The sequence below is a fragment of the Diorhabda sublineata genome, chromosome 3 (genome assembly GCF_026230105.1).
Source record: "Diorhabda sublineata isolate icDioSubl1.1 chromosome 3, icDioSubl1.1, whole genome shotgun sequence".
Taxonomy (NCBI): domain Eukaryota; kingdom Metazoa; phylum Arthropoda; class Insecta; order Coleoptera; family Chrysomelidae; genus Diorhabda; species Diorhabda sublineata.
This window is the reverse complement of record NC_079476.1, coordinates 3,415,281-3,438,223: the sequence shown is the minus strand read 5'-3', so window position 1 is coordinate 3,438,223 and position 22,943 is coordinate 3,415,281. Positions and strand designations below refer to the sequence as shown.

General features: G+C 33.7%; 2 protein-coding genes across 5 annotated transcripts in view; one reads left to right on the top strand and one right to left on the bottom strand.

The window, feature by feature from the left end:
- Positions 1–17,023, top strand: part of LOC130442164 (probable beta-hexosaminidase fdl) — a 156,553-nt gene extending 139,530 nt beyond the window's left edge. For 2 of the 4 annotated variants that reach the window (XM_056776251.1, XM_056776250.1), the window contains exons 3-6: positions 9,850–10,733; positions 12,474–12,981; positions 15,808–16,086; positions 16,699–17,023. In XM_056776251.1, coding sequence (XP_056632229.1) covers positions 9,850–10,733; positions 12,474–12,981; positions 15,808–16,086; positions 16,699–16,774 — 1,747 coding nt within the window. In that variant the 3' untranslated portion in view covers positions 16,775–17,023. The remainder of the gene's footprint in view (positions 1–9,849; positions 10,734–12,473; positions 12,982–15,807; positions 16,087–16,698) is intronic. The other 2 variants (XM_056776252.1, XM_056776253.1) reach the window with 1 other exon arrangement.
- LOC130442169 (uncharacterized) overlaps positions 1–22,943 on the bottom strand; it is a 99,807-nt gene that overhangs the window by 71,591 nt on the left and 5,273 nt on the right. The gene's annotated exons all lie outside the window — the stretch shown is intronic.

Genomic DNA, 22,943 nt, shown 5'->3' with positions numbered 1-22,943 from the left:
TAGGTCGATAACAAATTAATTTTTCAAAAAACTGGAAAGTAGGAATTGAAATAGTGTCTACTGTGCCACAATACGTAATCAAAGGAATATTCAAAATATTTGAAGAAAAACCAAACAAGCCGAATGATATATTACAGTCATTTAAATTGTTTTTACGTTATTCGTTTCCATTTCTATGTTGTTGACTAGTATGTTGTTTAATGTTGTATCTCTATCTAGCACTTCCAATTAATTCATTGCTCTCTGACGATTTTCTTTGAATTTCTAATTTCCTTTTGTAATATTTTCGTTTGCCTTTCTTTTTGCCAATCTGTTTTTCCCTTCTAATCTCATTTGTCTCTTATTTGGTATACTTCCTTCTCCCTCTGCTTCATCAATATTTTTGGTAATATAAAAGATGTTTCAGTACTTGATGCAAAAAATTCGTGAGTAGATGATTTCTGAGAACTATAATAAAAAAGCTGAGAAGATATTTGAAAACTTATCAGCAGATATAAAGAATAATATCACCACAAATTTACTAGAACTCACTTTGATTTAAACTTGAGTGTTGATAGGTAGAGGACGATTAAGAATAAATTCCGAGGTTTTATTGAATTTATTGAATGTAGTGGAAAGTCGATAACAAATTAATTTTTCTAAAAACTGGAATGTAGGAATTAAAGTAGTGACTACTGTGCTACAATACGTAATCAATGCAATAAATTCGTGAGTGGATGATTTCTGAGAACTATAATAAAAAAGCTGAGAAGATATTTGAAAACTTACCAGCAGATATAAAGAATAATATCACCGCAAATTTACTAGAACTCGCTTTGATTTAAACTTGTGTGTTGATAGGTAGAGGACGATTAAGAATAAATTCCGAGGTTTTATTGAATTTATTGAATGTAGTGGAAAGTCGATAACAAATTAATTTTTCTAAAAACTGGAATGTAGGAATTAAAGTAGTGACTACTGTGCTACAATACGTAATCAATGCAATAAATTCGTGAGTAGATGATTTCTGAGAACTATAATAAAAAAGCTGAGAAGATATTTGAAAACTTATCAGCAGATATAAAGAATAATATCACCACAAATTTACTAGAACTCACTTTGATTTAAACTTGAGTGTTGATAGGTAGAGGACGATTAAGAATAAATTCCGAGGTTTTATTGAATTTATTGAATGTAGTGGAAAGTCGATAACAAATTAATTTTTCTAAAAACTGGAATGTAGGAATTAAAGTAGTGACTACTGTGCTACAATACGTAATCAATGCAATAAATTCGTGAGTGGATGATTTCTGAGAACTATAATAAAAAAGCTGAGAAGATATTTGAAAACTTACCAGCAGATATAAAGAATAATATCACCGCAAATTTACTAGAACTCGCTTTGATTTAAACTTGAGTGTTGATAGGTAGAGGACGATTAAGAATAAATTCCGAGGTTTTATTGAATTTATTGAATGTAGTGGAAAGTCGATAACAAATTAATTTTTCTAAAAACTGGAATGTAGGAATTAAAGTAGTGACTACTGGGCTACAATACGTAATCAATGCAATAAATTCGTGAGTAGATGATTTCTGAGAACTATAATAAAAAAGCTAAGAAGATATTTGAAAACTTACCAGCAGATATAAAGAATAATATCACCACAAATTTACTAGAACTCGCTTTGATTTAAACTTGTGTGTTGATAGGTAGAGGACGATTAAGAATAAATTCCGAGGTTTTATTGAATTTATTGAATGTAGTGGAAGGTCGATAACAAATTAATTTTTCTAAAAACTGGAATGTAGGAATTAAAGTAGTGACTACTGGGCTACAATATGTAATCAATGCAATAAATTCGTGAGTGGATGATTTCTGAGAACTATAATAAAAAAGCTGAGAAGATATTTGAAAACTTACCAGCAGATATAAAGAATAATATCACCACAAATTTACTAGAACTCACATTGATTTAAACTTGAGTGTTGATAGGTAGAGGACGATTAAGAATAAATTCCGAGGTTTTATTGAATTTATTGAATGAAGTGGAAGGTCGATAACAAATTAATTTTTCTAAAAACTGGAATGTAGGAATTAAAGTAGTGACTACTGGGCTACAATACGTAATCAATGCAATAAATTCGTGAGTAGATGATTTCTGAGAACTATAATAAAAAAGCTGAGAAGATATTTGAAAACTTACCAGCAGATATAAAGAATAATATCACCGCAAATTTACTAGAACTCGCTTTGATTTAAACTTGTGTGTTGATAGGTAGAGGACGATTAAGAATAAATTCCGAGGTTTTATTGAATTTATTGAATGTAGTGGAAGGTCGATAACAAATTAATTTTTCTAAAAACTGGAATGTAGGAATTAAAGTAGTGACTACTGGGCTACAATACGTAATCAATGCAATAAATTCGTGAGTAGATGATTTCTGAGAACTATGATAAAAAAGCTGAGAAGATATTTGAAAACTTACCAGCAGATATAAAGAATAATATCACCACAAATTTACTAGAACTCACATTGATTTAAACTTGAGTGTTGATAGGTAGAGGACGATTTAGAATAAATTCCGAGGTTTTATTGAATTTATTGAATGTAGTGGAAGGTCGATAACAAATTAATTTTTCTAAAAACTGGAATGTAGGAATTAAAGTAGTGACTACTGGGCTACAATACGTAATCAATGCAATAAATTCGTGAGTAGATGATTTCTGAGAACTATAATAAAAAAGCTGAGAAGATATTTGAAAACTTACCAGCAGATATAAAGAATAATATCACCACAAATTTACTAGAACTCGCTTTGATTTAAACTTGAGTGTTGATAGGTAGAGGACGATTAAGAATAAATTCCGAGGTTTTATTGAATTTATTGAATGTAGTGGAAGGTCGATAACAAATTAATTTTTCTAAAAACTGGAATGTAGGAATTAAAGTAGTGACTACTGGGCTACAATATGTAATCAATGCAATAAATTCGTGAGTGGATGATTTCTGAGAACTATAATAAAAAAGCTGAGAAGATATTTGAAAACTTACCAGCAGATATAAAGAATAATATCACCACAAATTTACTAGAACTCACATTGATTTAAACTTGAGTGTTGATAGGTAGAGGACGATTTAGAATAAATTCCGAGGTTTTATTGAATTTATTGAATGTAGTGGAAGGTCGATAACAAATTAATTTTTTAAAGAACTGGATGTAGGATTTAAAATAGTGACTACTGTGCCACAATACGTAATCAAAACAATATTCAAAATATTTAAAGATAAACCAAACAAGCCAAATGGTTTTTTATAGTCGATTAAATTGTTTTTCCATTATTCGTTATTCGTTTCCATTTCTATATTGTGGACTAGTTTGTTGTTCAATGTTGTATCTCTATCTAGCACTTCTAATTAATGCATTGCTCTTTGATGATTATCTTTGAATTTCTAATTTTCTTTTCCAATATTTTTGTTAACCTTTCTTATTTTCTCACGTTATTTTTCGTAATTTCCACGCTTCTCACATTCTGTTGCCCTTTTTTGTTCGTTCTACAAATTCTCTATATCTTTTGAGAATTTTGGTGGAATTGACAAAAAATTATTCTTCCCATTTTTCTGTTTTCTTTATCTGTGTTATATTTATTACTTTCCATTTTTACACTGTACTTTTTATTTGAGTCATTAACAAACGCAACCAAAGTTGTTGTTAAATTTTGAAGATTTTAGACTCCAGTTTAACCAAACTTTTCGCACGTTGAAATTTTCATTGGCTGCACATATTCAATTCCTATAGATTCAACATTCACAGACGGTCAGATCTAACGAGAGTATCGACTTTTCCAAAATCTTCATGCGTTTTTGACGTGCAAGGCCGCCCCATACGTGCATCATCTTCAACATCTTCTCGATAATCCTGAAGACACTTAAGCCATTCAAAAACACGTCTCGCGATATACGTTCATTGCCATACACTTGTTTCTATGAATTATGAGTTTCAGTTGAAGATTTTTTAGTTTCGTGTGAAATTTCACAACAATCCGTTGCTTTATTTTACGTCGATTATTTTCATGTCATAATAAAAAAAGGCCAGGGCTACACTGGTTTATCTACTGGCACGGTAGTAATCGCATCCGAAATAGTAGAATAGATTTTTTCTTCAATTACTTTAAATACTGATTAATAAGACTACTTTATGTCAGTTTTCGATTTTTTTTTTCAACCAGAAATAACTATAGTTTCTTAATTTCGATACAACTATGACCTCTGCATATATTAATAACTTTACAATATGACGCTCTATTATGACTAAAATATGTATAATATTAACTTCGAAACAAAGAATATACCGAATTTTATTGTACCTAGTAATCACTATGATCGATAAATCCATCCTATACGAGGGTTGCTACGTAAATTTTGAGATAAGGCAACACTAATGGGAATAAGTCAAATCTGACATTCCCATCATGAAGTTTGACATTTTTAATAGTGAACATACTTAGAACGTGTTGTCATACGAGTGCTATTTGAGTTGTTTACAGATTCTTAAAACATTCGTCTTGGTTAAAAAACGGATTTTCTATGATGTTCGATATATTAAACCTACAGCAGTATGTCGATCAACTCTGTCGACTTCTGGTGATATAACATCATCTCTAGCCACCGAGTTTTCCTTCTTCTTCTTCTTACGTTAGGACTAGGTCCTGTATTTTCATCAAGGGTTTGCCAGGAGTAGCTGGGACCAGCTTTCATACCACCTTATAGGTGGTCGTCCAGGAGGTCGAGTTGTGTCTGGTTTCTTTTCTGTTTCAGTTATCCTGGTTTTCTAAATTCAATCATGGTCACACTTAGCTATAGGATGAATTTCATGAAGGTCGTCGGGAATCGACTCTTGTGTCAGAAAATTTCCTCCCATACAGTTAATATTGCAAAATATTTGTTCTCGTTGGATACCCCATAATTTATCATTCGGTCAGAAAAGCTGGTATCCATTGGTTAGGTTAGATTAGATTAGGCTCGTATCCATTGGTGCAAAGTGCTTCAAAAGACATATCGTCACTGTTCTATTAGAGCAACGTAGAAAGGTCAATTCTAGATAGTGCACTAGCTCCACCACGACATTCCTCACACAAATCCAATTTTAAATAATTGTTTTCATTTGATCGTCTTAAAACTTAAGTAGCAGCCCTCGTATAGTATCTTTTCTTAAATAGAGTTTGAATGTATGAATCTATTTGCATACTGTCACATCCATCTATTAATCTCGGCCAATTCATGAATATGTGTATTGTGTCTGTTGGAGCATGATATGTTTCCATGAACATTTGATCTATATTACTATAAATCTATTAACAAGACTGTGCAGTTTTGTCAAAAATTCCGAGACTTTCGGTTTTTGTTTTAATTTGTTCATATTCCAACATTCTCAAGATGTGATATAATATTGGCTACTCCACATCCTTCGAACAGTTACTTCTATATTAATGTATCATTTTTGTTTAGTTTCCATTCCAAAATCTATCACTTTTAAAGCAACTACAAACTTGTTTTAGATATTTTTTAATAGCGCACTCACAAGTACATAGAGCTTATTCAAAGAAATGCTGAGTTATTATAGATAAAAATTTCATACTACGCCCCTTCGATGGTGCAAATCAGATTTTATTCTCGTTTCTTTCCGACCCTTCAACTTGTCTTGTTCAAGTGTCTTCACAGCGCAGGCTACAGGATTCCTCATTTTATTCTCATAGAAATTACCAATATTTACATTTACAATTAAAAATTCAGTTCACAGTTTTTTTTTCTTCGTTTTTATTCTTTTCGTTTTATAATTTTGAAACGTATGTATGATCCTTATAATCAACACCGATGAAATGTTCCTTCGAAAAAAAAGGTTGTAAACATCTAAATCAGGTTTGGATATTTCCTTCCATTCTGTGCATCATAGGATAAATGTGTCCCAAGCCATTCCTACTATAGTAATCTATGGATGGATTGAGTTTGGAAATAAAATTTGGACGCGCCAACTCGACACGGGGTTATTTCAGGTAAACGAAAAGGTAGTCCGAGTACATAATACAATTCGTGACGAACTCATCAAAAGTATTACATGGAATGTAGTACCTAATCCTCTTTGTAAACTTTGTAAGAATCCAAAAATGAAAGCCTAGATTTTCTGGATCTCTTAAATTGCATTTTAACTTAGGTAAGTACTAAACAATATACAATAGAGGAATTTTTGAAAATTTGCGGAAGCAGTAATTTGTAAAATTATTCAATCGGTTGAAAATCTACCCTCGATATACCAACCACACTTTGTCAAATTAAAATAATAAATTCGTTGCTCCATTCTTCATTCTTCAAACAGATGTTGTGGGTGTTTGTGGCAGATTAGGTTAGAACGTAAAGTATTTTTCACTTAAATACATTGTGAATAAATATTTTATTTTTGTTTCACATTTAATAATTAAAATCCCGAGCTGCATAATCTTCCTTCACGAGTTGTCTAATATTCATGACAACCACGATCACGAGTGAGCACATTGTAGAGACGTTAAAATTTTACGGCGGATATTAAAATCACAAGTTGGCGCACGTCCAAATAGTTTTATGTAGACTGCTCAGAATTTGGGTTTATAAAGTAAAAAAATGATACGTTTTCAGCCTATAGAAGTCCGTAACGTTCCATCTAACCTATAACTGAGATTGATTCCATCAATATTGTCAACAAGGGCAAAAGAACGCGTCTTTTTTATTTTTTCATCAGCCGTACCAGATGAAATCTGGTATCACGTAATTGTGTTAATAGAAAATACGAATTCTATCAAGATTTTAAGTTGTGGTGGTCTTCAAACAGCAACATGGACTATATTGAGATAGTTTCGTCATTTAAATATTTTAGGTTACTTCTAAACAATGAAATCAAAAATATTTATTTTATTAGTTATTTTAAAATCCTATCTACAATCTTATTGACAAAAATTATCTCGTAAGACATAAAGATTTGACAATTGACATATGTACAATCAGTACTGACGTTGCTCAATGTAACAGTCTTAGTCAATATACCGGATTAACAATCGAAGGTAAGACTTATCAAAGCACTACTTTTTGTTATAGTAATTAGACAAAGAAGTCTTTATCTTTGTTGTGCTCCCCAATTATCTGTAATAGATGGACGAAATTGAATTGTCATTGCAGCATAACTCATAACATTTAAATTACCGTTAAAGCTGAGATGAGAAAACAAAAAATACACCATAACCTCAAAATAGATGAAGAAACATATACAATGCACATGTTAGAGACAGATGACGAATCTGACTCGTGGTCGAAGACATTTTGCGATTTTTGTCCTTACTAGACTCACCAGATTCCAAAACAATGATACATATATGTAGATATCTGCCCAACGTAATCTGATCATGGTACGGAATGCGGATTTCTAGATCACTACGTTGTCAATCAAATCCTAAATAAACAACCTAACCTCAATTTATTCTATTATTTTTTCCAACAATTTACTATCACATTCCGTCTTATTCTTTACACATTTACCACCACATTGTTTATGATAGTTGCATCGAAGAAAACCTTCAGAAGAATTGGATTATTTTGCAACAAAGTCCGCAAACCGAATTTCTTCTTTTTCTTCTTCTTCTTATTTTAAGACTTTAAGACACCAGCGCTTTGGTGGTCTCTCATCCTTTGCGATTTTCGCCAGTCGATCGTCGTCCATTCTATTGACATGATCTATCCATGCTCTTCTTCTAGTTCTGGCCCATCTCACTATATCCGGAACGTCACACATTCTTCTAATTTCATTGCTCTTTATTCTGTCTCGAATTTGGTATATCGACGATATAACCGAATTTGGTATATCTAATTATCTATGAGCATTTATTTGGGAATCAAATCTGTTAAAACAAAAATATTGAAAGCAATTATAAATCAAAATATATTATTAACCAATTTGAAATTCATTTTCTGCGTTTGTCCTTTTTAGACCGATAAAAATGTTTATTTATTAATTTTAGACGAGTTTCATTTTCTACATAAAATAATTTTCCTTATTATTATGATAATAATCGAATAAAATTGTTATTTTATTCAATTACATCAGTAAATGATCTTTTGCTGCATTATTTCTTAGCTCATATATATGTTGCGTAGAGTCGTCTGAAGTCTATAAGTATTTCTCATCTCCTAGCTCCTTCACTCCTCAATATTTGATTCATTCAAACATTATCAAATCAAATGCCAAATATAACCTTGTCTACAGTATGCTGGATGTCTCTGTAAAGCGATTAGTCCTTCTCCAACAGCGCAAATTTAAATCCATTTAAATGACAGATTCTTGCAAACAAGCAATTGAAATGTCTCGCAAATCTTGGTTTACTCTATCAATGGATTCTCGGCTTTGTAGATGTTGTGGTTTACCATGTATTATTTTTGCTTCAGACATGTCTGCACATGGAGACCAGTAGTACTAATAATATCCATAATATTATAAACAATCCTAGGTTTAATAAGTTTTGAAAACTCTAAGAAATACACATTTTAGGAAATGGTCTTGATAATTCAGTATAAAATTATAGAGACCATCCGGTTCGCTTTGAATAGCGATTAAATTAATTTGCTTTCTTTTGTTAAATCCTGTCGAAGTTATTGATCGCAGTACTAACCCTTTCTGCTTTGATTTCTAGTTTAGTTCGCATCAAATATTCCTCATGGATGCTTCTGGATACATCTCAGTACTTTTTAGCTGTTTAACTTAATCTTTTGTGACCGATATATCCGTAAGCTCTCTCTAAAATTCCATCCTCACTAACCTACTAATAATACCTCATTGAACCACGTCATTGACCTCATATTTCGCAATAAAATTTTTTCGAATCTATTTAGGCGTCGATAACCTTGACTACTTAGGTTTTCATTGGCCTTTTTTTCATGATATTTTCTTATTTCATTCAATATATTTGTATACTGCCCTATTGTCATCAGGGATATATTTCTTTCAACTTTTTTTTCAAAAATATGTTTGTTAACTGAATGTTTTTCAGCCTCGATAGTTTAAAATGAATTATCTACTCACAAGATTCAATTTATTATACAGAAACCACTAATAAAACACCTCACGTGAGTACTTTACAAAACTAAATTGAGGTTAAGTACTTTATTTTCAAGGGCAGCAGGGGTTGTTGAAGAAAAGTTCACAGATAGAAAAATTATTTAATCAATAAGACGTATGACAAGCGGCAGTAAGAGATAGCTCAAATACATACCTAGTATTTGCTAAAAATATACACGGTGTACTTTTTTGCTATATATATTCTCCATATCCCGCCCCTTATCCGAACGGGCGTCCATATTTTGAGCTTATAGAAGGAATAACATTATAAACAATAAACTAGGCACTAAACACTTAACTACTTGTTGATTCTTGACTATTCACCAACTCATATAATTTAATCAAATTCAAAGGCTCCTTTACACGAGCGACTATTTATACAAAAAGAATTTCTTGATAATTCGGTTCTAGAAAGTAAACAATATAAACACACAGCTGTATATAAAAACATGTAAATTGACTATCTGAGAATGTCAACATTCGAAAAACTCTCTTTTGAAACAATTAAACAGGACCGACTGCAGTATGTATTTCAAATTAGTCAATATATCCTTTATCAATTCTATTTTACTATATTATATCCTTTCCAAAAATATTTAAATACATTTGAAGTGAAAGCATACTCCGACGTATTTTATAATACTTGACTCTGTATTTATGGCAAAATTCGTTTATATTAGAACATGGAACAATGTTTGAACGACTACTGACTGACTGACATTCGTATTATTTCAGGAAATCTAATCCTTCGCAATGGACATGGGACTGTATCAATCAACGATGCGAAAGACGATACATGAAAGACTCTCAAAAGCCCGTTTCTTTAGCAACATGCAGCATGCTATGCAGTTCAACACAGCTCTGGCCTCAGCCTACCGGCCCTGTTACTTTAGGTAGCAGAGCACTAACATTCAATCATAATCAATTTATTTTCGAAAGCGAAACCGTCAAACCGGCTTTTTATTTACTTCAAGAAGCTTTCGCCTCTTTTAACAACAATATCATAAGTTTAGTAGAAAGATCTGATTACGTTAAAGATCAATCGGATTTGAAACAATTTATTATAAAAGTTAAAATAACCCATCCGGATGTTACTAAACTGACATTGCGCACCGACGAAAGTTATACTCTGATCTTAAAACCGCAGGAAAATACTATTAAGGCCAACATTACATCGAAAACATTTTTCGGAGCGAGATGCGCATTGGAAACATTATCCCAATTGATATGGTGGGATCCATATACAAATGGAGGAATGCTTAAAGTTATAAAAGGCGCTACGGTGCAAGATAAACCTGCCTTTCCTTACAGAGGCCTTATGGTTGATACGTCCCGAAATTTTATGTCTATAGATAGTCTTAGAAGAGTTTTGGATGGTATGGCTGCTAGTAAACTAAACGTGTTCCATTGGCATATCTCTGACAGTCAAAGCTTCCCTTTGGTCGTACCTAGTGTACCTTTGCTATCGAAAACTGGGTCTTACGGACCAGATATGACGTATAGTCCTGAAGAAGTGAAAGCTTTAGTAGAATACGCTAATGTTAAAGGTATAAGAATCGTTTTGGAAGTTGATACTCCTGGACACGTTGGTAATGGATGGGATTGGGGACCCACTGAAGGTGAGTAAGACTAAAATCCAATTTTCAAAAATGAATTATGTTATTTATTCGAAACTAGAAAGAATACTGTGTTTCCGAAAAGACAAATTCATATTTTATGCTTGATTAAAGATTAATTTGTAACATTTTTTTTAAACACAATGTTAACATTGGAGGAAATCCTTGGAAGCGTCCAGAGATCGATATTGTTTTAAACAGTTAAACATATCCCAAATTTGTTACACTTTAAAAAAAGTGGGTGACGGTGAAAGACGTTTTCAGTTCTTTAATAGTCAATTTTAGAGATTCGAAGCTTTCATGAATTAATAATTGCGATGGCAATCCTCATTAAGTAATTGAAGGAAGAAGATATTTCAAAAAAGTGAATGTTTGTGGGATCGTTTCATACATCTAAGAATCATCGGACCTTTCTTTATTAAAGAGACGCAAAATTTGCTATTATTTATTAAAAAGAATCAATTCAAAATTCTTTATCACACCAAGAAGCATGTATATTTGTCACCAAACAAAGGCTATTGTACCTTTAACTAACTAACATATATGCTGTATCTCATGTCATAGAAATTTGACCGGTTGGTTTAATGGACAAGATTCAGCAATGCCTTTTGGTGCACCAGGATTTTGGCGCGAATCTACCAGTCGCTTAAGCGACTATTATTTTTGCTTCACCAATATCAAAGGCTTTTTGAGGCAATCGAAGCATACGATACAATACGCGGAGGTGTCTTCACACAATCCCTCATTCACAATAAGTTCCTGTGTCTTCTCCAATTTATGGTGTTAAAGAAAGCAATTCCGAAAACGAAGAAATTGAAACAGAATTTACAGTCAGACCTCAAACACCTCATTTGATTAACCAATTGGAGCTTAATGATCTCATTAGAGATTTGGATTTGCTCAAAGAAAAACCTGTGAAGCCTGCTTAAGACGGAAGTTACGATGTACAGTAACGTCACAGTTCTTGAGTTGATTTGTTTTCTAAGGATAATGACTCAGTGTACTGTAAAGACATTGAGGGATTGATGTTAAACATAGATCAGAGGAATAGAGACTCTTCATTGATTCCTCAAAGTCAAGTCTGTACATCTCCATAACGAAAATATTTTTTTAATCATTATCTTTAGCTTACGGAGTTAATTTAACAGAAACATGCGTCATTATGAAACTAGTGTAATTAAAAAAACTGTAAAAGCCATGGACAAAGAAGAAATAAGGTGTATTTGTTGGACTCGATGTCAATTCAAATTCTAAGATCTCAGTATTCATTACTATCTTACGTGAAAAAAAAAGGGAAGCTTGGTAGTGGTCTGTCAAAGTTGCTGAAAACTTTTTGGGTATCTACAAATCTGCTCAATATTTTGAACTAATCAAAGAAATGCTCACTGCATATTATAAATTGGGATTTAATATGTCCTTAAAAATACACTTTTCACATTCCTTCACGAAGATTTTTCGGAAAATATGGACGCTAACGCAGCATGGAAAACGCTTCCATCAAGATATCGCCACAATTGAAAAACGCTACCAAAGAAAATGGGAACCAGCAATGTTTGTAGACTATTATTGGTCTTCAAGTGAAATGGTGAAATCTTTAACTGAAATGGTCTAAGGAAACATTTTATTACTGATAATAATACTGGAGTAATAAATACCAGAGATTTTTCAAAAATTTTTCATAAATCTTGTTGCCTAATGTTCTGAGAATTCATTAAATAAGTTTTCTTCAATATTATGTTTCAGGACTAGGTGAGCTCGCAGTCTGTATAAACGAACGTCCATGGAGTTTATACTGCGGTGAACCACCTTGTGGTCAACTTAATCCCGAGAACCCACACGTATACGAAATTTTAGGAAAACTGTATAAAGATCTACTGGTTCTCAGTGGTGAGACTGAGATTTTCCACCTTGGAGGTGATGAAGTCAATTTAGAATGCTGGTCGCAGCATATGCAAAAATCGAGTACTGCTTATAATTATACAGATCTCCATGATCTATGGGGGGAATTTACAGTGAAAGCTTTGAACAAATTGACAGCGGCGAATGGTGGAAAGAAAATACCTCACGTTATACTATGGTCCAGCAAACTTACTAAAAGACCTTATCTCACTAAATATTTGGATAAATCGCAAATTGTTGTACAAAGTTGGGGAGGAAGTCAATGGAGTGATACCCCAGATTTGATTGCTGATGGTTATAAAGTAATCATTTCACACGTAGATGCTTGGTACTTGGATTGCGGTTTTGGACGGTAATTACAATTTGTGATATTAAATACAGGGTATAATAATAATTAATAAGTGAAAAACTTGCCAAAAGTACATTGATATCCTAATATAAATATTTCCGTCAATATAAATCCATGGTAGTTACGATTACCCATTTTCTGTCAATACACGGTGGACTATAAATTTTTGCACTTTTGCTTTCTCGCGGTTCGTTACTTTTACAAAATTTATTTACAACGGTTAACTTCACGGGAAAGCAACGCGTGCAAAAACAATGATTTACTAATTATACATCGACCAGTGTAGTTTGAGACCTGAGATTTGGATGCGCGGTAGCCATGCGGGTCGGAATATGTCGACAGCTCATTTTGTGGAATATCGGATCGTTTAGAAATATAGTGTAAATGTATTTAATTTTAAAAACTGCTTATCCTATTTAAGACTTGTGACTTAAGGCTAATGTATCTAAATCCTTGTTGAAACTATTTTTTTGCAAGCATTCACAAAAACATCAAAATTTTATTTTTTATTGTCAAGTCTTTGAACACAAAAAATATAATATATATATATATATATATATATATATATATATATATATATATATATATATATATATATATATAGATAATCTCAGAATCCGATGATATTTTTGACCGTTGACCCCGAAAAATTTTGTAGTACACATAGGATCAATGGGGATTTTCAAAACTTCATTTTTTTAATGGTAAATCCCAGGTCTCCACCAATATTTGGCTTTCCGGGATTTTTTTTTTTGTTTAACCACTATTTTTATGTCTAAATTGACCGTACTATGAAGTTACACAATTTTGGAGTGAAACCACTCACAAGAGCTTCTTCTAATTAAAGAAATGTTTTCAAACAAATTGATCTTCTACAGAAGAGATATTGCTTGGCCTCTCCGCAACCCAGACCTTTCTCTAGCTGATTTCTTTTTGTGGGGCTCTTGTTAAAAGACGAGTCTACATGAATAAACCAAGAATAATACTCCAATTAATGAAGAGTATCCAGCAAGAGATGGGTAACATACCCGGCGCCATGTATCAAACAGTTTTCCAGTTGTGAAATGGCGGCGATTTTATCTTAAACAAATAGTTTCTCATTTCATATTCTTTTCTATATTTTCATGGCAATTTCAGAAGTGCAATTAGAGCTGTTACTGCTATATAGAAAAGTTATAAACTCACTTCGTTATAGTTACAACACGCCACTAATTTTGAGGATCAAAATTTTGTTGATACTCTTCTGTACCAAAATAAACACCCCACAAAAATTATCGCATCGCTGGTATTTTAGGATATTTTTAATACTTAATTTTAGTTTTTTGGTAAAATCTGTATATGTATCAACTTAATAGATATTTCTGGTTTCTTATCATGGGTAAAAAAATATCACAATTTCTTACAAATTATTTTGGAAGCAAAAATGCTCGAGTAAATCATTTCTGTCTTGGAGAATGCATTGAGATCGATAAGTTTCTAAGCAAATTGTGTTATTGTATGGTGAAAATTTGAATTTATTTTGTTAATAATGAATGTGCCTCAACGTTTAACAAGACATGTGACGAATGAAGAAGCCGCTAGAATCATCGCGCTCATACAAATGACCGCAGTCAAAGATACGTCGCCGTAATTGGAGTTCAATAAAGCACCATATCCAGAGTTGTTATTCGCTACCAAGAAACAGGGCTGCTAACCAGAAGACACGGACAAGACCGCGGAAGGGTAACTTTGGTAGTAGATAATCGTTATTTGAGGTTAACGGCTTTAAGAATTAGACATACCACCGCTCGAAGGCGGCAAACAGATCTGCTGGCTGCTCGTAATGTCCGAATAAGCCTTTAAAAAGTTCTAAATAGGCTGAAAGAACCAGGTATACGAGCCAGAGTGCCAGCTAGAGGCTCATGTCTTACCAGAAATCATCGAATAGCAAGAATGGAATTTGCTCGAGAACACGCAAGATTGGTCCAATATTTTATTCACGGATGAATCAAGATTTTGTCTGTATTCATCAAATAGGGCTGTACCAGTATATGGCGACGTGGTGAACGGCACAATCAGGTTAGTATTTGTCAAACTGAAAGCTTTGGTGATGGCTCTATCATGGTTTTGGAAGGAATTTCTCTCGACGGTCGCACGCTGAATGATGGTAGACTAAATGCTGACAGGTACATAACCAATATCCTAGAACCCCATGTAGTGCCCTATATGCCTCATATCGGTGATAACTCTGTGCTAATGCACGGTAATTCTCGTCCACACGCTGCTAGAGAAATTCGGCAGTACTTAAAAGAGGTCGAGATACCCATCCTGCACGTAGCTCGGACCTTAACCCAATAGAGCATGTCTGGGACCATCTAAGATGGCATATTCAGCAGCATCCGGCACCAATAAGAACACTAGATGATCTTCAAAATGTTCTTTTTAACGTCTGGGAAAACATGCTGCAAGGATACGTCCAGAACCTGTTTAGATGCCTTCCAAGACGAATGGAAGCTGTAATTAGATCGAGGAGCGGCAACACACGCTATTAGAAATTCATTGGCTGGTTTTAGTTTAAACACCGTTCATTTTTTTGTATAGATGTTTTGTACAATTTTTTTGATATTTTCTATGTTTTGGTAAATCAAACTTTTTGTCCTCTGTAGATTAAACTGATATAAAATAAATGTTGCAAAAGACGTGGTGTTTTAATTCGTAATAATAATAAAATTCGAAAAACAGGCACACACGAAAAACACATTTAAAATATTCGAAAAATAATGAGTGATGCGATAATTTTTGTGGGGTGTATATTTATGAAGATCACATTAACATATAATTATTTTCAAGTTGGAGAGAAACTGGTGATGCCGCTTGTGACCCATACCGTCCGTGGCAAACTGTTTATAATCACAGACCCTGGCAGCAATTGCATCTCAATAAGCAACTAATTCTTGGAGGAGAAGCTTGTCTTTGGAGCGAACAGTTCGACGAAGGATCTTTAGATGCGAGACTATGGCCTAGAGCAGCTGCATTCGGAGAAAGAATGTGGAGCGATCCTCAAATCGATATTTCCACATTTTCCATTCCAGAAGATGTATACACGAGATTAAATACTCACAGAGATAGGTAGGTGTAAAATATACGTTTATTACAAATTTTCCTCTTTACCTTTATTATCATGTTAGAAAAAGGAATTTTCTGGTTCTTCTTGTTCAAAGCTATGGCATCTGAACGGTTTATTAGGGAGCTGGAGTTTAATTAAGTTTACGAGGATAATCAATATGAACAATACACTCATAGACATTTTTTTCTGTATTTCATAATAAATAACAACCATCAAATACGTTCCTACATCCTTAACATTTCAGGGACTCCTACGATATATATATTATTAATGAAAACACGCAGAACTTGTATACTTTGTATACAGTATCCTTTCAGCCCTACACCCGTCTGCTATACATCCAGATCATGTAGGCACCTTCTTTTGTGTTTTGGTATACAAATGAGTTCATTAACTAGCTGGATATTTATCTTTTCCATTCCGCTATTGCAATTTTAATACTTTGTAAACTTAAACTCTTTATGAATGCTAGTTATTACTTCTTTTTTATTAGATTCTTTGTCCAATAACGTCCAAAATGTTTCTGCCTGAGATGAAACCGCGAGGTGCACACAATGCAAAACACATTTGTAAATAAACTGGTGTGAAATAATTAACACAATTCATTGTTACAGGTTAGTGAAAAGGGGCATTCGTGCTGAAGCTCTTTGGCCGGAATGGTGTTCCCAAAATCCCGGTATGTGCCTTTGACATATCAAGCGTACATTAGAAGATATCTTCAAAGTTTATTCCTTCACAAGTGATATTAGTTTAATAAATATAAAAACATTTTTCGATTACCACAATGGAATTTTGTTGCTGAGTGCTTTCTCATGACTGAATTGTTTTGGAGATTGATCTCATATTTTTAAAATTTGTATAGTATATTTTTAGGAAATAAAAAAACATTTCATAGGATTTAATATTTATAGAAATAATAAAATGTTACTGAAAATTTTATATTGTAGTTTTATTTATTTTCACACACACTATTAAACTTTCAGAAGGACTTCCTACAAGTATGATAATGTTTAACAACTGTGCAGCCGGGGCCATGAAATCTTGCCTAACAGCTGCACTAGAAGTGATTCTAAATCTACCACCTCTCCACATAAGACTGGAAAGCGTGGCATAGAAAACATCACTTAAAATGCATCGAAAAAGTTTAACTTTGAGTAAAATTTCACCTCAATAATAAACTTTAAAAGCAAGTGGGATAAACACCATTAAGAAATGAACAGAAATCCCGTTAAATGGTATACGGATGAATCAAAAACAGCAGACGTAACTGGAATAGTACTTTACGGACCCAGAACTAATTACTCTGAAAGACTGGGCAGCATACCAAACATTTTTCAAGCTGAAATTTATCCAATTGAAAAATATGTTCTGTTCAATCTAGAGAGAAACTATCGCAAAAAGGAGATCATCATCTTGTTCGATATTAAAGGAGCTATTAAAGCTCCAATATCATCAAAATCCAAACGAGCTAGGCAAGAAAAATAAGATAGCTGATAAGCTTGGTCAAGCAGGGGCAGACAAGCCCTTCATGGAACCCGAACCCTTCTTACCTTTGACTAAACCGCTCACACCTCAAAAATTGTTGTACAAGAGATACACACAAGCTTCTAGAGATTTTTAAAGGAGAAAGATACGGGGTATTTTTTAATATTTTGCGATTTTCCCGCCCCATGTGTTCGGCTTATAGCATACCATGAAAGTAGGCAACTCAATTTGCTTGAATCACGGATAATCTAAGAATAGCCAAAAAATCAGATACGGGGTATCGCAGTTTTAGGCCATTGATATTCCTACTGATCGACGACGCTACAAATTTGATCCGTTTCAGTTGAATATAACTAATACTTACTAGTCTCAGGCCGCCACTCACGTTGTCCGAAAAGGCTAGAAATCCCTAATGTCTCCCAGGGAACTGACTCAGTCATCAAGGAAATACCCCAATGACTTTTCTACCGATACCAAAATCCTAATCAAAGTCCTGGTAACCACAATAATGAATGCTAGTAGCCGAAACGCTACAACGCCTCATTTCCCCTTTTTACGGATACAACTGTACCGTTACTAGCGTCGTGGGTAACCGCATCCACTTCGCTTCAACCCAAAAAGCAACTACCTTCCACTGAAGTACATCCCACACACACTCTTCGTCGATCGTCAATGTTGCGGATTTTCCGCGACTTCCCTGCAACCTGGTGAACCTCCTCCTCAGCCAAATGGTCGACGATAGAGAATAAAGCAGCCGCAGCTGTACCCCCCCCCCCCCGACCACTTTTAAATTCAAGATAGATCAACCGTTTTTATATGCCACTCTTTTTTCGACTTATTCCAGTCAAAAATCCTAAATCTTTGCCTTTCTTCCTTCAGAAAAGTTAACAAAGACGATCCTACGCAACCACCACAATCCAGGCCCTGCAGAGGAGCAATTCCTATATCAGGACCCACTCCAAACAAACGAATCTCTCTCTCTCTCGCTCTCTAAGACCGCCCTTAAACTTCCAGGTGTATGACAGGCGACAAGCGACAGGCGACAGGCGACAGGCGACAGGCAACAAGCGACAGGCGACAGGCGTCGTAACCTGTATCTGTTTCACATTGTTATACGACGATTGCTTAAATTTTGAAATAGACAAATAAGAACAAATATTTATAATTAGATGTGGCTTTAATGTTTTTCAAAATATTCTCCATCAAGATCAATACACTTTTTGCATGCGTTTGAATCAATTGTCGGAGCATTTTTTCCATTTCGATTGAGGTGATTTGAACGCATCAACCGCTTCTTGAGGTGTAGAATATCGTTGAGCTTGCAATGTATTTTCGATCTGCGGTAATAAGAAGAAATCATTGGGTGTCAAACAAGGACTGTACGGCAGATGACCCATCAATTCGATGTTTTCACTGTTAAAAAAAGTTTTCGTTTTCTCTTGACAAATGATCTCGAGAGTTTTTGAAACATGAGTCGTGGACTGTTTCAATTTACTTGTATGGCTTTTGGCTTGTGTAAAAGTGCGCCCCAAGAATTACTCTGGAAATTTGGTGGGGCTACTATCAAACTCTCCTTAACTACAGATGAATAACAATCCATAATGATCTAGCATTTAATAGAAAAATTGTCATCTCTAGAATTCAATCTTGTTTTTGGCCAGAAATATTTGACCTAGAAGATTAAAAACCCATGACTTATAGTTAGCAGTACGCCCTATATATGAATATTGTCCAAATTAGTAGTTAATTTAAACAATTCTGTGAAAATACTGAATAATTTATAAGTGATTCGAATACGGTCTAGAATAGTGTAATTCAAATCAAACAGAATATCAGAGGAGTCATAATATTGTAGATATAAACATGAATATATAATTTTTGCGGCTTTGTAGAAGAAAGGACATACTAATTAACGGTCACAGTGTACTCCGATGAGCGTGTCATATTATCTTTTCTTTGTAAAATACGTTGAATTGGTTCGTGATGTCTCCTTAAAATAACTCACTCGATCTCTTTGTAGTTATGTAAAGTGAAGAATTTCGGCTACAATGCGCGAATTTATTTAGCAAGCTTATCAACTAGCATTTTTAAATATTATCAAATTACTTTTCACTCTTATACGTGCTTTTCAGATAAAAGTATCCTCCTTTAATAACTTTTGTAATACTGGTATTTAGAAAAAATCCAAAAACACGTCAATTTATGTTGGAAGGGGCAAGCATTATGGCTTATTTAAACTTACTGGAAAAGCCACCCCCTCACCCCTAGCAGCATCCCCTTTATTTTTTTAAATTACTTTTCATATTTTTTATGTAAAATTTGGATAATCCTCTTTGAGCTGATTTCAAAAATGTATAATACTTGTAGGTTAAAGTGGTTAGTTTATGAGATAAACAATTTTTCTTTTAAGAGCACAAATTTTACTTATTATTTACTTTCACCTTATTTGCCTGTACTAAAATGGGTTGTACAACAGTTCAAACTCTTTAATCTTTTTAACTGTGCTATTTATTATGAAGTTACAATAAGTGTTCAAAATGAGTACCATTCACTTCCATACAATGATATAATCTATTTTGAAATGCCTCTCTGACATTGCTTAATACGGCTGGATTTAATTGTCGACATTCATTTTCTATCCTCTCTCGTAAATCATCCAGAGATTCTGGTTGGGTAGCATAAACTTTTGTTTTTAAATAATACCCCCATAAAAAGAAGTCTAGGGGTGTTAAATCCGGTGACCTAGGTGGCCACTCCATCATCTGCCCCCTTCTACCTATCCAACGAGCGGGGAATGTTTCGTTTAAAAATTGTCGGACAGGCATAGCATAGTGTGGGGGAGCTCCGTCTTGTTGAAATACCAGTAAATCTTCGGAAAGGTTATCATCATTTTCTATTATTGTTGTAATACGTGGGTCAACCCCTTCCCTGAGTAACTCAAGATATGATTCACCATTTAAATTTCCATTGATGAAGAAAGGTCCGACAATGTGGTCACCTAGGATACCACACCAAACGTTTAACTTTTGGGGATGTTGTGTATGGAATTCACGCATAATATGTGGATCACTTTCAGCCCAATATCTACAATTATGCCTACTTACTAAGCCATTCAATGACCATGAGCATTCATCAGAAAAGCAAATATTGTTTAACAATTGTGGATTGTTATTGATAATTTGCGTCATTGATTCGCAAAACTCTAGACGACGATCAAAATCATCTTCATTCAACATGTGCACCAACTTAACTTTGTATGGGTGGTACTTGAATTTATGTAGAACTCGGAAAACTGTAGAAGATGAAACACCGATCGCTCTACTTATTGTTGACAACGATTGGGGTTGTTGAGCCTCTAAGCTGACTTGCCCTAAAATTGCCACTTGGATTGCTTCGTTATTTACGAGTCCCTCTCGCTTATGCACTTTATTGCAAACAGACCCTGTTGTGGTAAATTTCTCCATCAGTTGAATTACATACTTATGAGTTGCATGTCTTCCGTCATGTAATTCGTTAAATATTCTAGCAGCAGCTCTTGCACAATTATTATTTTGGTAGTATAAACCTACAATTTCAATTGTTTCTTGCAAAGAGTAAACCATTTCAGAGAAACAAAATAAATAATGTAGCATCAAATTACACTATCAATAGTGACTACAAATTCTAGTTGACAATGTCAAACTTTAATAAAAAGTAGAGTTTTTTGTTGTTTGGATTTTTTAAGTAGAATAAATAGCACAGTTAAAAAGATTAAAGAGTTTGAACTGTTGTACAACCCATTTTAGTACAGGCAAATAAGGTGAAAGTAAATAATAAGTAAAATTTGTGCTCTTAAAAGAAAAATTGTTTATCTCATAAACTAACCACTTTAACCTACAAGTATTACACATTTTTGAAATCAGCTCAAAGAGGAGTATCCAAATTTTACATAAAAAATATGAAAAGTAATTTAAAAAAATAAAGGGGATGCTGCTAGGGGTGAGGGGGTGGCTTTTCCAGTAAGTTTAAATAAGCCATAATGCTTGCCCCTTCCAACATAAATTGACGTGTTTTTGGATTTTTTCTAAATACCAGTATTACAAAAGTTATTAAAGGTGGATACTTTTATCTGAAAAGCACTGTATATATAAAATAACGAATAATGTACTATGTAAATAATAACTACATACATTTCGTGAAAGTATTTACTTACTCCATTTACTCCCAATTTGTTCCTAAGCTAAACTTTTTAGAGAAATATGCATTCACACAAACAAAACATGCTGATGATTACAGGTGATACTGAATAAAAAACCTTTTACCAGGTAGCTGTGGACGACGTAACGCAATGTTGTAAGTTAGGACTAAATTCCTGAATTGCCCCACTTCGTATTTCGTTTTTTAATTAATTAGAAACTAGTAAATAATCATAATAATGAAAACATAAACATCCTCCTTGCTATTAATATATATTATAATAACAATATTCTCTATTTAAATAGATTTGATGTCTTCAAAATATTTGGTTTGGTTTGTGGATAGCGTCCATCTTTTCCAAAATAATCTTACTAATTTTTGATATCTCATCCAATATCACGGTCTTCGAGGTCATATCAGAAATAGCAGAGCGTTTCTTTAATCAAACTTCTATAATCGCTCTTTAAAAATTTATTGTGTTTGATAGATCATCGATACCGTTTTCGGAATATTTGGATTTGAAAATTATGAAGTAATAATCGATGCTGGTACATGGGCGTAGCCAGGATTTTTAACAGGGGGGGGGCAAACCATGTCATAGTCCATAGTCGTTCAAAATGTAAAATTTCAGGATAAAAAGAAATGAAAACAAAGCTTTGAGATTTTATTTATACTTACATTAAAGTAATAACATTTATCTTGGGCTTAAACTAAATTTTTCCAAAACTTTCTTCACTACGCAGTCCTGATTTTCCTCCAAACCCAGCCCAGTGAGTCTATCATTACCCATTGTACTCCTGAGCCAGGCTATCACCCTTCGTATGGCACTGAACGATCTTTCCACAGTAGCAGTAGTGGATGGAAAAGCACTTAATATTAGCAGTGCGTGCCTTGTCGCAGGGAAAAAACATTAGCTTCCTCCATAGTGGAGCCACTTCAATGTCCTTTAATTCGTCTTCTGCTAAATTCTTTTTCTTCCACATATTATACCACAAATCTAATTCTGCAGAGACACCACCCAACTCATAAAACACCATGGAAGATTCTACATTATTTTTGAAATCTTTTGAAGCCATTCTGAGCATGTTTGAAGGATGAAGATAAGTTAAAGAAAAAGCAGGTGTATTTTCGTCAGAGAATCTAACATTCAAAGACGAAGTTAAAGAATCAAGATAGGGGATGATTATTGAAAGCTTTC